Below are 14,719 nucleotides of genomic sequence, written 5' to 3'. Positions count from 1 at the left end.
ATGGGGACAAGGACGGGGCGGGGGACGGGGACAAGCTGGGCAGAGGCCAGCCCTGGGCTATGGGGACAGGGACCCGCTGCCCTGTTCCGACCCAGCCAGGGTGCTGGGGGGCTGCCCTCCCCGGCGGCTTCGGGACGCGAGTCGGCACCATGACGGGGGCTGGGACCGGCAGCTTCTGAGCTGTGGCACGGCACGGCACGGCACGGCCATTCCTGATGCACAGAACAGCATGGCACGGCCATTCCTGCCCCAAGGCATGGCACAGCACAGCACGGCATGGCCATTCCTGCCCCACAGCACGGCCATTCCTGCCCCATGGTGTGGCACGGCACAGCATGGCACAGCCATTCCTGCCCCATGGCATGGTCATTCCTGCCCCATGGCACGGCCATTCCTGCCCCATGGCATGGCACAGCATGGCTTGGCACAGCACGGCTCTGCTCCGGCTGTGGGGCAGGAGAACCCACGCCACGCTGCGGGGCAAGAATGGCCGTGCCGTGCCGTGCCGTGCCGGTAGCCCACCCCGTGCCCCCCGGGCACAGCCCCGCCGTGCGTCAGCGCTCTCCCCGTGGCGGGGGCGGGGGGGGGACAGAGGGGCCCTTGTTGTGTGCCGCCGCGGGGCCCCCCCGGCCCGGCACCTCAATGTGGCCCTTGTTCCGCGCTGGCCCTTGGTGTCCCCACTGCCATTTGCTCCGGGGCCAGGGAGGAAGGGGACAAACTGGGGGAACCGCACCAGCCTGGCGTCCCCCTCCACACCCCGGGACCCCTCACCCTGTCCCCAGCCCCCCGAGACGCTGGCGGCTGGGACAGGGACCCCCAACGCCATCCCCTCCTCCTCCAGCCAGGGCTGGCCCTGCCGCCGGCCACGTCCCTGGGGACACGGAGAGGGGGGCACCCGGTCACGCTTCCCGGTTATTTTCGGGAGGATAAATCAGGCAGGCGACAGGTGCCCGGGGGTGAGTGACGGTTCAAGGGCAGCAGCGTGGGCAACGTGCGGCTGCGGCACCCCGGCTGTCCCCACCTCGGCTGTCCCCGGCCCCGGGGCTCTGCCACCCCCCCCCCGCAAAAAAAAAATCCCCGTGTATCCAATGGAGATGACGGCACCGGGGGAGACGCAAGGGCGAAACGGCCCCTTTCGCCAGCTCTCGACGTACGTACAAGTTTATATACAGAAAACGGCCAAAAGAGGAAAGAAAAAAAAAAAAAAGGGGGAGAGGGACGAGGCTGGGGGGTCGGGAACCCCCTCCTCGCCCCCCGCGCTCCCCGCTCTGTACAGGATCCGGCCGCTGGCTATTTACAACAGGGGCGTTTTTACAGGGGAGAGGGGAGCTCCGCGCCGGCGAGCTGAGAAAAAAGGCACCGGGGGGGCCGCTGCGCGTCTGCGCCCGGCGCCGCGAAGGCACACGAGGGACCCGGGCGTCCCTGGCTGGCGTGGGGTGGGGTGGGGGGAGGGCGGTCCCAGGCAGCCCCCTCGCCGGGGGGTTCAGAAGGGCAGCGTGTCCATGAAGATCTTGTCGATGATGGGCGGCGGCGGCACCAGGTCCTCCAGCTTCAGGTAGAAGATGCGCTGGAGGCCCTGGGTGCAGAGGCTGCGCAGCTCGGGCAGTTTGCCCAAAAGCTTGGAGAGGCAGCCGGGGCGGCCCGGCTCGGCCCCCGCCGCTGCCACGTGGTCCTTCAGGCAGCCCACGATGCGGTTCTGCAGCTCCTCCACCCGCTTCGGTTCCTTCAGCCCGTGGCGGTCTAGGGAGGGGGACGGAGGCGTGAGGCCAGGGTGACGGCCGCGGGGCGGGGAAGGGGACGGCGGCGGGGAAGGGGACCCGGGCGAGGGGCTCACCTGTGATGATGACGAGGGCGGCGAGGCAGGAGAAGGAGGGGACGTCGACGCTCATGCGGTGCAGGCTCTGGGAGAACTCGAGGATGGCGTCGATCCACTCGCCGAAGCCCCGCACGCACTGCAGGCGGTGCAGCACCACGCCGTTGCAGAAGATGAGTTTCCCTTCCTCCGGCTTGGATCTGTGGGCGCAACCACGCGTCACCCACCTCCGCCACGGCCCCGGGGCTCCCAGCCGCGCCGCGCCGCGCCGGGGCTCACCGGTACGCCAGGCGCAGGATGAAGAGCTCGAGGAAGGCCGACTCCAGCAGCAGGTCCTGGTCCTCCTTGGGCAGTTCGGCGAAGCCCTGGATCTTCTCGGCCCACTTGCGGATGACGTCCATGGAGCCGGTGAGGAGGTCGTAGAACTGCTGCACGTCCACCGAGTCCTCCTTCTCGAACTGGCACGGCGCCGAATCCTGGAACTGCCACGGGGACGGGGTCAGGATCCGGCCCCGGCGCAGCCCCCGGGGAGGGCGCGGGGCGGCACCGGCCCTACCTTGGAGTAGTCCAGCTTGGTGGCACTGGGGACGGAGTCGATGTGCGCCCGCACCAGCGAGGTGATGAGGCTGACGGGGGACGCGTCCGGCGGCTGCTTGGGCTTGGAGGGCAGCCGGCCCCGCCGCCCCTTCAGGCTGTCGGTCCGGACCACTGCGGCGAGGGACACGCAATGAGCGTGTCTGTCCTCAGCGCGACCAGGCGGGCTGCGCAGGGGGTCAGCCCCATTCTTGCTGGGACCCCCTCCCACCCTGAGACGGGACCCCGGTACCTTCTTTGACCATGCCAACGGCCAGGCACTTCTGGAAACGGCAGAACTGGCAGCGGTTCCTCCGCCGCTTGTCCACGGGGCAGTCCTTGTTGGCCAGGCAGATGTACTTGGCGTTCTTCTGCACCGTGCGCTGCGGGCAGGGAAGGAGCGGCCCGAGCTCAGCCCGGGGCGCCGAGCCGCCAAACAAAAGCCCTTCTGTCCTCCTCTGCCTCCCGCTCCAGCCTGGCATCCGGCTCCGCGTCCGCGGGGAGGGCTCCCGGGGCCGCGCTCCCTGCCCTGCCCTGCCCCTCCCCGGAGCGACCCCCAGCATCCTCCCGCTGTGGCAAAGCATTGTGGGAATATCCCGGCAGCGGGTTCGGGGTGGGGGTGGCGGGGGGCGGGGGGGGTTCCCCTTACCTTGAAGAAGCCCTTGCAGCCCTCGCAGGTGCGCACGCCGTAGTGCTGGCACGAGGCGTTGTCCCCGCAGACGGCGCAGCGGCCCTCGCCCGTCCCGGGGCTGCGCGTTTTGGCGGGGGTCAGGGCCGGCCCCTCCAGCAGCGGCGAGGCGGGGGTCAGGGGCAGCCCTGCGAAGCCCCCGGGGGAGCCCTGCGCCAGGGCGAAGGCGTCCGTGTCCAGCAGCCGCGGGTCCAGGCGGGGCGAGGGACCCGGCTGCCCCTTCAGGGTCCCGGGGCACCCGCCGGGGCCGGGGGCCGGGGGGCTGAAGGCGAAGAAGGGCGGCTGCGACCCACCACCCTTGGCCGGCTCAGCCCAGGGCCGCCCGCCCTCGTAGTTCGGCGGGGGCGAGTAGGCCCCGAAGGAGCCCTCCCAGCCCGGAGCTTGGGGCGGCTGGAAGCTCGGCGTGGCGGGCGAGGGGACGGAGCAGGGGCTGCTGTAACAGTCCGAGCCGCTGGAGGAGAGGGTCTCGTCCGGTTGCCCGCCGAAGGTGCCGGGGTAGCAGCCGTACACCTGGAAGTCCTCCAGCTTGAAGGCGGCGGCGGCGGGCTGGCTGCTGGCCGGCAGCTGGTAGAGGAAGGCGTCGAACTCGCCGGCGTAGCCCTCCATGAAGGTGCTGAAGCTGGGCAGGGCCGGGGCGGCCGCCAAATCCGCGCCGGCCACCTCCATGGGGAAGCGGCCGCCTTCGGGGCTGAGCAGCTCGGCCGGGCAGCGCTCGCAGGGGCCGGTGCCCGTCGTGCCGTACTGCGCCTGGATGCAGGGCATCTCTGCGGGGAGAGCGGGGGCGTCAGCGGGGGGGTCCGCGCCGTCGCACCCGGACCCCCCCCCGTGGCCCTTCCGGCCCGGCGACGGGGTGAGAACCGTGGGGGCTTCCCCGGGATCCCCCCCTCGCGCCGCAGCCGGACCCGGAGCCGTCGGCTGCCCGGTGGCGGCCGCCGCCGTCCCCAGGAAAGGTCACACCGCAGCCAATGGGCGCAAAGGACATTCCCCAAAACGCTGGCTTAGCAAAGCCGTCGAAAGGAAAGGAGGGAGGAATGCAGCCGGCGGATTCCCGAGCCCCGGGGCTGGCCAGGGGAAGCCGGAGCCGGGGCTCAAGGGTCCCGCTTCCCACCGCGCCCCATTTCGGAGCCTTTCGGAAAAGCGAACGCGGCGGCAGCGGGAGAGGAGCCCACCCCCCCGTCCCTGCAGCCCCCCGGCACCACGGCACAGATCCGGCGCCGCGTAGGACGTAACAGGAGTCCCGGGTCCAGCTGAAAGCCAAGCCAGGAGTGACCCCGATGGCAAGACGATAATGTAATTCATCTCGCAGACCTTTAAAGGTCACGCCTAAAGCTGCCGCAGCCCCGGCACGGCACCGCTGCCAGCTCACTCGCTGGCCCCCGGCCTCCCCCAGCCAAGTCCGGGGCAGCTTTCGCCGGCGCCCGGAAAGCTGATACCCACCCCTGCGAACCGGGTTTAAAAATACCCAGCGCGGGCCCGGCCCTGGCACCCACGGGGTGGCACCGGCCCCTGGCCCGCTCCCGGTGTCCCGGTGGGGTTTGCGCCCGTCGGACGGGGACCGGGGCTGTGCCGGGCGCAGACGGTGGGTTCAGAGGGGACGGTGACGCCCCCGGCTGCCTCCCGCCCGGGCTGGGGGACACCAGGCCGCGCTGGGGACACGGCGGCGGGGGACACCGGCTGGCTTTCCTTGCCCGGATGCAAATCCCGGCGGCAAATCGCCGGCCGGGCCACGCGAAGCCTCGACCCTTCCTGCCCCAGCGCGGGGTCTTGCCTGGCAGCAGTGGGCAGCGCCCGGCGTCGCGTCCTTGTTCCAAAGCTTTTGCCCTCACCGGTGGCGTCCGGGGTCCCCCCTGCCACGAACCCCCCCCTTCGGGGACCGGGCACAAGATTCCGGCGGCGGCCCCCGCCGCTGCCCACGGCCCTGGCGCTAATTGCGGATTCCTCGTTTGGGGAGCGCAGGCAGCTGGCTGTGCGAGGGAGGTCGCTGCCCGCGCGGGCCGGTGGCAGCCCCTGGCACCGGGCCCCGGGGCTGCCGGTGGGCGAGAGCAGCCGGCAGTGCCGGGGACGGAGGGGTGGGGAACGCTGCCCACCGCCCTGCCCGCACCTGCTGCCTCGCCTTGCCAGAACGCAGCCGCCGCCAGGCCTGGGTGGGCAGCGAGGGGCTGGCCTGCGCGGCAACACCCGCACGGCAACGCGCGGGGTGCTGCCGGCACTGCCACGAGCCCGGTGCTGCCGGCACGGCAATGCCCACGGTGTCGCCGGCACTGACACATTCCCGGTGCTGCCGGCACGGCAATGCCCACGGTGTCGCTGGCACTGACACATTCCCGGTGCTGCCGGCACGGCAATGCCCACGGTGTCGTCGGCACTGACACATTCCCGGTGCTGCCGGCACAGGAATGCCCACGGTGTCGTCGGCACTGACACATTCCCGGTGCTGCCGGCACGGCAATGCCCACGGTGTCGCCGGCACTGACACATTCCCGGTGCTGCCGGCACGGCAATGCCTGCACGCCACTGCCCGCGCCGGTCCCCTTTCCCACCGGGATCTCCAATTCTCCCCGGGGGCGCCGGGGCTCACCGGGACTCACATGTCCTAAGGACATCCCGGTGCCACCGGGACGCCTGATCCCGGTTCTCCCCAGTGCCACACGGGACACTCGAATCAGCTCCCCCCCGGTACCACCCGGGACATCCAAACCGCTTCTCCCCGGTGCCACCGGGACGACCGCTCCTGTGCACTCCACAGGATGCCCGCCGCTCCGAGCCCCTGGTGTCACCGGGACACCCCACCCGGTTCTCCCGGTGCTACCGGGGACAGCTCACCCAGTTCCCGCCCCGGTGCCGCCGGGACATCTGAGCCGGCTCCCTCCGGTGCCACCGGGACACCCAAGCCCGTGCACTTTGCAGGACGCCTGTCGTCCTGAAGCCCCGGTGTCACCGGGACACCCGGTCCAGCTCCACTCCGCTGTCACCGGGACACCTGAACCGGCTCTCCCGGTGGCACCGGGGACACCCGACCCGCATCTGGCCCCGGTGCCGCCGGGACGCCCGATCCCGTGCACCTTGCGGGACGCTCGCCGGTACCACCGGGACACCCGATCCGGTCGTTCCCGCGGTGCCGCCGGGACACCCAAACCGACTCCCCCCGGGGCCACCCCACTCGTGCACCATCCCGGTGCGCGCGCACCACCCCCCCCCCGCTCCCGGTGCCTCCGGTGCCGCCCGTACCCGGGTGCCGGCGCCGCTCCGGTTGCCGGTTGCCGCTGCCTCCGCCGCCGCCGTGCGGGCTCCGCCGGGCCCCGGCCCCGCCACTACTTTTCTCTTAAGCGCCCGGTGACGCGCGGGGCGGCGCGCGGGCCCGTGACGCACGGCGGCGCCGTAGAAGGCGCGGGGGGGGAGGGGGGGGCGGTTCCGGCGGGGGCGCGGCCGTGACGCACGCGGGGTTCCATTGACGCAACCGCGGCGCCCGCGCTAAAAATACCCGCGCGGCCCCGGCTAAAAATAGCCCAAGGCCCCCCCCCACCCCCCTCGCTCCCCCCGGCCCCCCCCGCCTTCCCGGGGGCTCCCGGGGCCGCCGGCGGCGGAGGGGAGGAGGGGACGGGGGGAGCCCCCGGGGCCGGGAGGGGCAGGGGAGGCAGCGGGGCCCGGGGCCGGTATCCCCGGTGCCCTCTCGGTGCCCCCAGCACCGGTGCCGTTATTCCCCGTGCCCCAGCACCGGTACACCCTTCCCCGGTACCCACATCCTCGGCGCCCCCATCCCCGGTGCCCTCTCGGTGCCAGTATCCCCGACGCTCCCAGCGCCGGTACCTGCTCGGTGCTGGCATCCCTAAGCGCCTCCATTTCCGGTGCCGTTATCCCCGGTGCCCCCTCGGTGCCGTTATCCCCCGTTCTCCGATCCCTGGTTCGCCCTCGGCGCCGTTATCCTCGGTGCCGGTACCCCCGCCCCCGATGTCCCCTCGGTGCCGTTATCCCGGTACCCCCACCCCCGATGTCCCCTCGGTGCCGTTATCCCCGGAGCCCCCATTCCCGATGCCTCCTCGTTTTCCCCATCTCCGGTGCCGGTATCCCCGGTGCTCTCCCGTATCCCCGGTGCCGGTATCCCCGGTGTCCATCCGAGCCGGTATCTTCAGTGCTCTGCGTCCCCGGTGCCCGCACCCCCGGTCTCCTCCCGCTCGGTACCCGGGTGCGGGGGAACGCGGGGTCCCACCGTGGGGCTGCCACCCCCAGGTCCGGCCCCCGCGTCCCCCCCGCCCGGTCCCCGCGGGGAGACCCTGGCCGGAGCGATGGAAAGAACGGCGGCTGCTGGCGGGCGCCCAGCGCCGGGAACATCGCCCGCGGGCTGGAAAGATGAGCTCAGCTCCCGGGCCGGCGGGAGGGCGAGGGCTGGGCGGGGAGGGACCCGGTATCCCCCTCCCCAGTACCCCTCGGTATCTCTCCGGTATCCTCCGGTACCACCCCGGTACCCTCTGGTACCCCTGCAGTACCCTTTTGGTACCCCCCTGAACTCCCCGGTACCCTCCAGTTCCGTCCGGTACCCCCCAGTACCCTCTCGGGACCCCCTCGTATCCTCCAGTACCGTCCGGTACCCCCTGGTATCCTCCGGTACCACCCCGGTACCACCCCGGTACTACCCCTCCACTACCCTCCCGGTACCCCCCGGTACCACCCTGATACCCTCCGGTACTCTCCAGTACCCTCCCGGTACCACTCCGGTACCCCCCAGTACCGTCTGGCACCCCCTGGTAGCCCGCCGGTACCCTCCAGTACGGCTCCGGTACCACTCCGGTACCGTCCGGTAGCCGCTCCCGGGGGCGAACCAGGGGTTTTGGGCGACTCAGCCCGCCGTGTCCGGTTGCCCCGCCCCCGCAGCCCCGCTAGTGCCTCCCCCCCCGCAGCGGCACCGGCCCATCCCCGGGGGGGGCCCGGCGGGGATCGGGCCCGGGGAGGAGCTGCCGGGACCCCCGGTGCTCCCAGCACGGGACCCTCCCGAGGAGCGGCGACGGGGGAAGCCCCGCACCGGAGGGGACCGAGGGCGGGGGGGCGGGGGGGGGTGCGGGGGTGGCGCCGCCGCCGCCTCCCCCCCGCCACCCGTTACCGCGCTCCGGCTCTGTGATGTCACAGCGGGCCGCTGACGTCCCCGGGATCCCGCGGCATCACCGGGGCCGCCCCCGCGGGGGGGAATCCCTCGTGCTCAGCCGGGGGGGGGTGCTCCCCACATCCCGGTACCGGCGCTGTGGCCGGTGCATCCCGGGGGGCGGGGGGGGGCACGGCCGGGAGCGCCTGGGACAGGGCCAGCCCAGGGGTCCCAAAGCCCCCTCGCCCCCCCCTCACCCGTGGCAGCAGGGTGACGCCGGCAGCCCCCGCACCGGGGATTAGCCGTACCCCGGGATTAGCCGTACCCCGGGATTAGCCGTACCCCGGCCGGCTCCGGGGGAGGAAACCCAAGCCCGGCCACCCCGGCAAGGCCGCGGGGGTTCACGGTGGGGGGGACCCCCGGCTCGCACCAGGGCGGGGGTGCCGGCTCCACCCTGACACCCCGGCGAGGACGCGGGGGCCGCCAGCCGGCCCTTCCCACCGGCCGCAGGACCCGTGCGGTTGGGTGGGCGTCGAGTGGGCGCCCACTGGCCGCGCCGGCGACGCCAGGCTGCTCCGGAGCGTTCCGCGGGCCGTCCCCCCGCGGCTGCGGCCCCGTGGGCGCCGACGCGTGACCCCGGTGTCAGGCCCGTGCCTGCCCAGCCCCAGGTTGGGGCTAAAAAAAGCTGCGCGTGGGGTGGCAGCTGCAGCGTGGGGGTCCCGTGACAGGGACGGGGTGCCCCGACCTGGCAGCGCGCGGGCGGGCGCCGGGGCTGCGAGCGCGGCCCCGTGAGCCGGACCATAAATGTCCAAGTGCGGAGCCGGCCTGGAACTCCCGGGAGAGCGGCGGGGAGCCGGCCGGGCCCCACGCGTGCGCCACGCGTGCACCCACAGCCCCACACGCCCCTGGGTTCTCGTCCCCCAAATCTCCCGCAGACCCCCCGGCTGCGGGGTGCAGGAGGTCAGAGCTGGGGGTCCCTGAACGCGCGACAGCCTGGCTGGGGACGGGCACGAACCAGGGGGGAAACTGAGGCACGGAGGGGTGGGGGCTCTCGGTGCTCGCACGGAGTGCTCGTGAGTCCTCGTGCGAGGGAACCCTCGTGCACGTGTGGGTGCTCGCTGCAGCAGTGCGGGGGGGCTCTGTGCACCCCAGGGCCTCTGGGTGCTGCTTCCACGGGATCGGGGGGGCAACGGAGCAGGGGTGGGGGGTACCCCTGCGCCCATCCCGCTCCCCACGGGCACCCCGGCCCCCCCAGCCGGAAGGGCTCGGGGTGGGACCGGCTTCCCGCCGGCTGCTGGAGGAAGCGGGGCAGGAAGGGCCTGGCCCGGGCCCACGGCACCGGGGGGCTGCGGTAGGTGGGGGGACGGGGGGGGTCCCCGGGATCCCACGCGGGGTCTGAGACGACACCAGTCACCCCAAGGCCTTTCGGCCCAGTGGGATGGCAAAGGCGGCAGGGTGGGGGGGGGCTGCAGCCCGGTTGGGCTCCCCGGGGGGAGACACGTCCCCCCCAGCCCATCCACGTCCCCTCGGGGCTCGGTGCCCCCCCCAGTCACAGCCACACGCCGCTGCAAAAAGTCTCTGTATTGGCGCGCGCCGGGCGCAGCGGCGCGGTGCAAAAGCCCCTGGGGCGGCGGGAGCCAGGACCCCCGTGGGCCCCCCCCCGATCCGGAGGGAGACCCCCCCGGGGCCCCCGGCCAGGAGGGCACCGATTCCTGAGATGAGCGGTGGCTTAGCGAGGGTCCCCGCGTCCGTCCCTCGGTGCCACCACCCCCACGGCCTGGGGCCGGTGGGGCCAAGCTGGGACCCCCGGGGCCGACCCCGAGCTCCTTCCAGCGGCCCCCGGGGGAGGTGGGGTGGGGGGGGCGTGCAGCCCCTCGCAATAAATAAATAAATAGTCCGGGGGGGCGGCGGAGCCCCCGGCTAGAGGTGGCTCTCCTCCTCCTCCAGCGCCCGGTTCAGTCCCGGGATGAACTTGAGCAGGCGGCGGCGGAAGCTGCTGTGCCAGCCTTTTCGGGGGGCGGCCGCCCCCTCCCCGGGGTCCCCGGCCCGGGCCCACAGCCTCCCCGCGGCCCCCGGCCCCCCGCCGCACTTGAGGCTAGCGCTGCGGGTCAGGGCGGGCCGGGGGCGCGGCGGCGGGGGCGCGGGACCCCCGCTGTCCTTGTCGCCGTCCTTGTCCCGGTCCAGCGAGTCGGCGGAGGCGAAGAGGCAGGTTTGGTAGATGGAGTCGTCGCTGCCGCAGGCGCTGGGGGACCCCCCGGGCAGCCCCCCCTCACCCTGCAGGCACCAGCGGATGGACTCCAGCGTGTCGTAGATGCTGGGGTCCTTGGCCACCACGCCTGGCAGGGGACACGGGTTGGTGCGGGGGGGGGGATCGGGGGGGCCGGGAGGTGCCCCACAGCCCCCCCCCACCCCCGGCCTCCACTCACCCCGCACCAGCCGCTGCTCCTGCACCATCAGCGAGCGGTACTCCCCCCACTTCTCGTAGAGCGTTTGCTGTGGGGAAGCGGAGGGGGGTGAGGACCCCCCCCCCAGTGCCAGCAACCCCCTCTCCCGACCCCCCCCCCCCCCCCAGCATCCCCCTCCCCTCACCTTCAGGTACTGCAGCCGGGCCTCCAGCTCGGCCCTCCGGATCGAAGTCCCGTAGAGCGTGTCGAGTCTGCGGGGCGGCAGCCGTCAGCGCGGGGGCCTGGGGGGGGGCCACGCGGGACCCCCCCCGCACCCCCCCAGCTCACCGCAGCACGTTGCCTGAGCTCTTGATGATCTCCACAATCTCGCGGTGCCGGACGCCCTCCACGTTGAGCCCGTTCACCCCCGTGATGGTGTCCCCTGGCAAGGGGACAGAAGGGGCTCAGGGGTGGCTGGGCCTGGCTGCCGGGGGGCCCCCCCCTCGAATCCCCCCCCACCCGCGGGATGCGCTCACCGGCCTTCAGTCCCGCGGCCTCGGCCGCGCTCCCGCCGTGCACGCGGCACACGAAGGTGAACATCTCCACGCTGTTCCTGTCCTGGTGGTGCAGCCCGTAGGTCTGAAACGGGGGGGGGCAACGGGGGGGGGGCGGTGAGGGGCGCGGGGACCCCCAGGGTCCTCCCTGAGCAGCAGCCATTGCGGGGCAATGTGGGGCAGCACCCCAGCCCCGGTGGGGGGGGCGGAGGGGTCTCGCCGCAGATGACTGCGCCCCAAGTGGGGCCCCCCCGGCCGCCCCCGCCGAGGGAGGCTTCGGTAACCAGGCAGCTCCGTCACGGCTAAAAATAAACCCCGGCTCAGCGGCAATTTAAAAATACCCTCCACGCAAAGCAAGGTGCGAGTTGGAAGGGCGGGGGGCGCGGCGCGGCACCCACCTGGATCTCGAAGCCGAAGGTCTCTTCCGCCTTCTTCTCCAGTGTCACCACCCTCCTGGGGGACACGGGGGTCAGGGACAAGGCAGAGCCCCCCGGCACCCCCCACCCCGCCTCACCTGCTGGGACCTCGCGCCCGTCGCTGCTGCGGGGTCTGGGTTTTCTCTGCGCCGGGCAGGACCCCGAGGACAGGACCCCCCCTCCGCCCAGGGATAGGACCCCCTGCTTGGCCTCAGCCAGAGCGCTGCAGCCGGTCCCGTGGGTGCTGGGCAGGGTCCCCATGGGGTCTTGGGGTGCCAGGGCCCCCCCAGGAGCTGTGTCTCCGTTGCTGCTCTCACCTGCCCCGGGTCCCCCCATAAAAAAAAAGACCCCCATTTCCAGCCCCCGTGGGGCACCTGGAGCAGAGGGGGGAGCAGCGTCCTGGGACACCGACCCCAGCCCCCCACTCTCGTGTGTCCCACCCCCGTCAGCGGGGCCCGGACCCCCAGTCCCTACCTGTGCTCCTCCGGGGACTGGCTTGGGGATGCCCACCTGAACCCTGCGCCCTGCGGCAGAGGGAGAGCTGTCAGCAGGGTCACCGTCCCGGGGTCCGTTCCCCTGCCAGCCCCTCTCGGGACGGTCGAAACAAGGGGGGTGCCCCACCAGGACCCCACCGAACCCCCGGGGAGCGCTGTGCCAAGCCGGCACCGAACCAGCGCCCGCGTGCACCCCCCTCCCGGGCCGGCTGGGCATAACGAGGCTTTTATGGGTGCTCAAAGCCACCCTCACATCTGCCCCGCGCTCGCCCCACGCTTTGACGTCAGCCCGCGCCGCACCCCACCCCACGCCACGCTCTGGGGGGGGCCCGGGCACAGAGGGGCCCTGTTGTGGTCACAAAGTCGGGCTTTTTCATGCAAAATCCCCCCCCCCCGCTCCGGCCCAGACAATGTCCCTGTTGTGGAGGGTGCAGAGGCGTGGGCCGGCGGAGGGACCGGCCGGGCACGCCAGGACCCTCGCCGCGGGGCAGGAGGTGACAGGGCTGTCCCCAAATGCCCCTCCACGGCCGCTGGGCTCCGGCGATCCTGGCACGGGTGCAGCCGGCGTCACCGTGAGCTGCGCCTCGAGAGCAGCACATGGCCCGTCTCCGTGGTGGCCAGGTGCCACCAGCTCCCCCTGTCCTGTGCCACACGGGCGTCACCAGCCCCGTGGGTGTCACCAGCCCCGTGGGCGTCCATCCCAAACGCATTCACAGGCATTTAAGTGCAAACCCACCAGAATCGGGTGCGTTCGCCACAGGGAAAGTTGCCGCCTGTCACGTCGGGCCCCCACAACACCCCAGTGACGGCGAGGTGACGCAGGACAGCCTGGCCCCCTCCGGGACGTCACTGGCGGCGGCCTCGGCCGGTGAGCAGGAGCCAGGCCGCCGCGTGTGACCGGGCCCGCGCCAGCACGGCCCCTTCTGCTCCGGATGTCGGCTCTGCTCTCGCTTCCCCCCGACGCTCAGGAAGCGCCGCAGGACTGGGGGGAGCGTCGGGGCGGTGACAGGCCAGCGCCACCGGAGAGGGGCTTTCCCGGGGGTGTGGCGGCGGACGGCCTGGCGTCCCACCAAACCCAACCCCGGGGTACCTTGTGCCCAGTCCCCCTGCCCTCCCAGTGGGGTAGAGCTGGGGGGGGCTGTGGGGACAGGCCTGGCCTGGTGACGTGACAGTCACGTAACACCGGGCTGGGGGCCTCTCCCCACCCCCCAGAGGCTGCGGGGTCGGACAGGGGGAGGAACTGGGACAGGACGTGGGGCTTGGGGGGGAAACTGGGGTGACGTGGGGGCACAAGGAAGATACCGGGGCAGGGTGTGGGAAGGGAACTGGGGCAGGACATGGAGCTTGGAGGGGATGACACCGGAGCAGGATGGGGATACTGGGAAGAGGCTGGAGCGGGACGGGAGCAGGGTGGGGAGATGCTGGGGCAGGAGAAGGGGCCGGAGGGGGTCACTGGGGTGGGATGGGGACACTGCAGCGGGACACGGGGAGGACTCCAGAGCACGACAGGGCCACCGGGGCAGGGTGCAGGCAGCGGCACCCGTGCGGGCCGGGGACACCCCGCATCCCCGGTCCCGTCCCGTCCCCCCTCGCCCGGTGCCTGAACGGGAGGCTCCCCCCAGCCCTACCTTGCGCACCCGGGGCAGGGTCCCGCCGGTGGCTGCCAGCGCCCTGTAGACATCGGCGGGGCCGGGGCGCTCCGGGGCTGCCGCTGCCGCCGCCGCCTCCTCCTCCTCCTCTTCCTCCTCCTTCGGCCGGAGCCGCCGCAGCCGCCGCAGGGTCATGGCCGGGCCGCGCCGCCCCGAGCGCCGCTATATCAGCCCGCGGGGGGCGGGGCCAGCGCCCGACACGCCCCTTTCCGCGCGCAACCACGCCCCGTTGCGCTCTAAGCCACGCCCCCCGTGCCCTTAACCAAGCGCAGCTGGGCGCTAAACCACGCCCCGCCGCCCCAAACCACGCCCAATGGTGGCTAAACCCACGCCCCTTTGCCACTAAGCCACGCCCCCATGTTGTAAACCACGCCCTCTCTAACCACAAGCCACGCCCCCTGTGCGGGTAAGCCCCGCCCCGCATCCGGCATCGCCCCGGCCGGGGCTGGGTCCTGCGCAGGGACCCCCGTGGGGTCCAGCCTGGGGGGGCCGGGCCGGGCCGGGCCGGGCCGGGGGGGACGCCGGGGCTGAGGCCGTGGGGCAGCAGGGAGCGCGGCGGGGTGGGGGCGCAGGGTGGGACGCTGCGCGGGAGGGCAGGGGTCACACTTGGGGAGGGCAGAGACCAGGCGGGATTCCGGGGTGCAGGAGCGACGCTGGGCTTCGCTTCGCCGCTGCCCCAAGCCCGACTCCGGCCAAGCACCCGCGGCCGCTTCACCCCCCGGGGCAGCACCCCGCCGCCAGGGCCGCCGTCGGGGTGTCATCCACGGCGGAAGCTGGAGCCCCCCGGAGCCCTGCTGCCAGCGCGGGCGGACCGGAGGATTTAAACCGTTCCTGCGAGAGCCTACCCGTGCTGGGGACAGGGCCGTGGAGGAAAGAACAATTCCCGGAGGCAGACGTGGTGTCTGCTGCAGACGCGTCGGGCAGCCCCTCGCTGCGCTGCACTGGGAGGCGGCAGGAATTTTCCAGCTGGAATCGAGGAGTTTGCCCAGATGTTTATTTAAAATTTGCCAAAAAAAACCCCGGTTCGTAACAATCCCGCTGGCGCTACACCCAAGCCACCCGCCCACAGGCCGC

The 14,719-nt window shown here is 72.8% G+C and overlaps 2 protein-coding genes across 2 annotated transcripts; both read right to left on the bottom strand.

Moving 5' to 3' along the window:
* Positions 1-1,446: 1,446 nt before the first annotated feature.
* Positions 1,447-6,526, bottom strand: NR4A1 (nuclear receptor subfamily 4 group A member 1). Its single transcript, XM_086768818.1, has 7 exons — positions 6,303-6,526; positions 3,036-3,838; positions 2,640-2,769; positions 2,370-2,521; positions 2,093-2,295; positions 1,835-2,013; positions 1,447-1,740 (listed from the first exon to the last, which is right to left on the bottom strand). Exons 2-7 carry the CDS (start codon positions 3,834-3,836, stop codon positions 1,484-1,486), a joined length of 1,722 nt encoding a protein of 573 aa, XP_086624944.1. The 5' UTR covers positions 3,837-3,838; positions 6,303-6,526; the 3' UTR covers positions 1,447-1,483.
* Positions 6,527-9,714: 3,188 nt separating this feature from the next.
* TAMALIN (trafficking regulator and scaffold protein tamalin) lies at positions 9,715-13,780 on the bottom strand. The gene is made up of 8 exons (XM_086768834.1): positions 13,625-13,780; positions 11,977-12,026; positions 11,485-11,539; positions 11,069-11,171; positions 10,881-10,974; positions 10,738-10,804; positions 10,575-10,641; positions 9,715-10,484 (listed from the first exon to the last, which is right to left on the bottom strand). Exons 1-8 carry the CDS (start codon positions 13,778-13,780, stop codon positions 10,069-10,071), a joined length of 1,008 nt encoding a protein of 335 aa, XP_086624960.1. The 3' UTR covers positions 9,715-10,068.
* Between the last annotated feature and the right edge of the window lie 939 nt (positions 13,781-14,719).

This window comes from Chlamydotis macqueenii, chromosome 29 (genome assembly GCF_036417535.1).
Source record: "Chlamydotis macqueenii isolate bChlMac1 chromosome 29, bChlMac1.mat, whole genome shotgun sequence".
Classification (NCBI taxonomy): domain Eukaryota; kingdom Metazoa; phylum Chordata; class Aves; order Otidiformes; family Otididae; genus Chlamydotis; species Chlamydotis macqueenii.
This window is presented reverse-complemented; position numbering and strand designations above follow the sequence as displayed.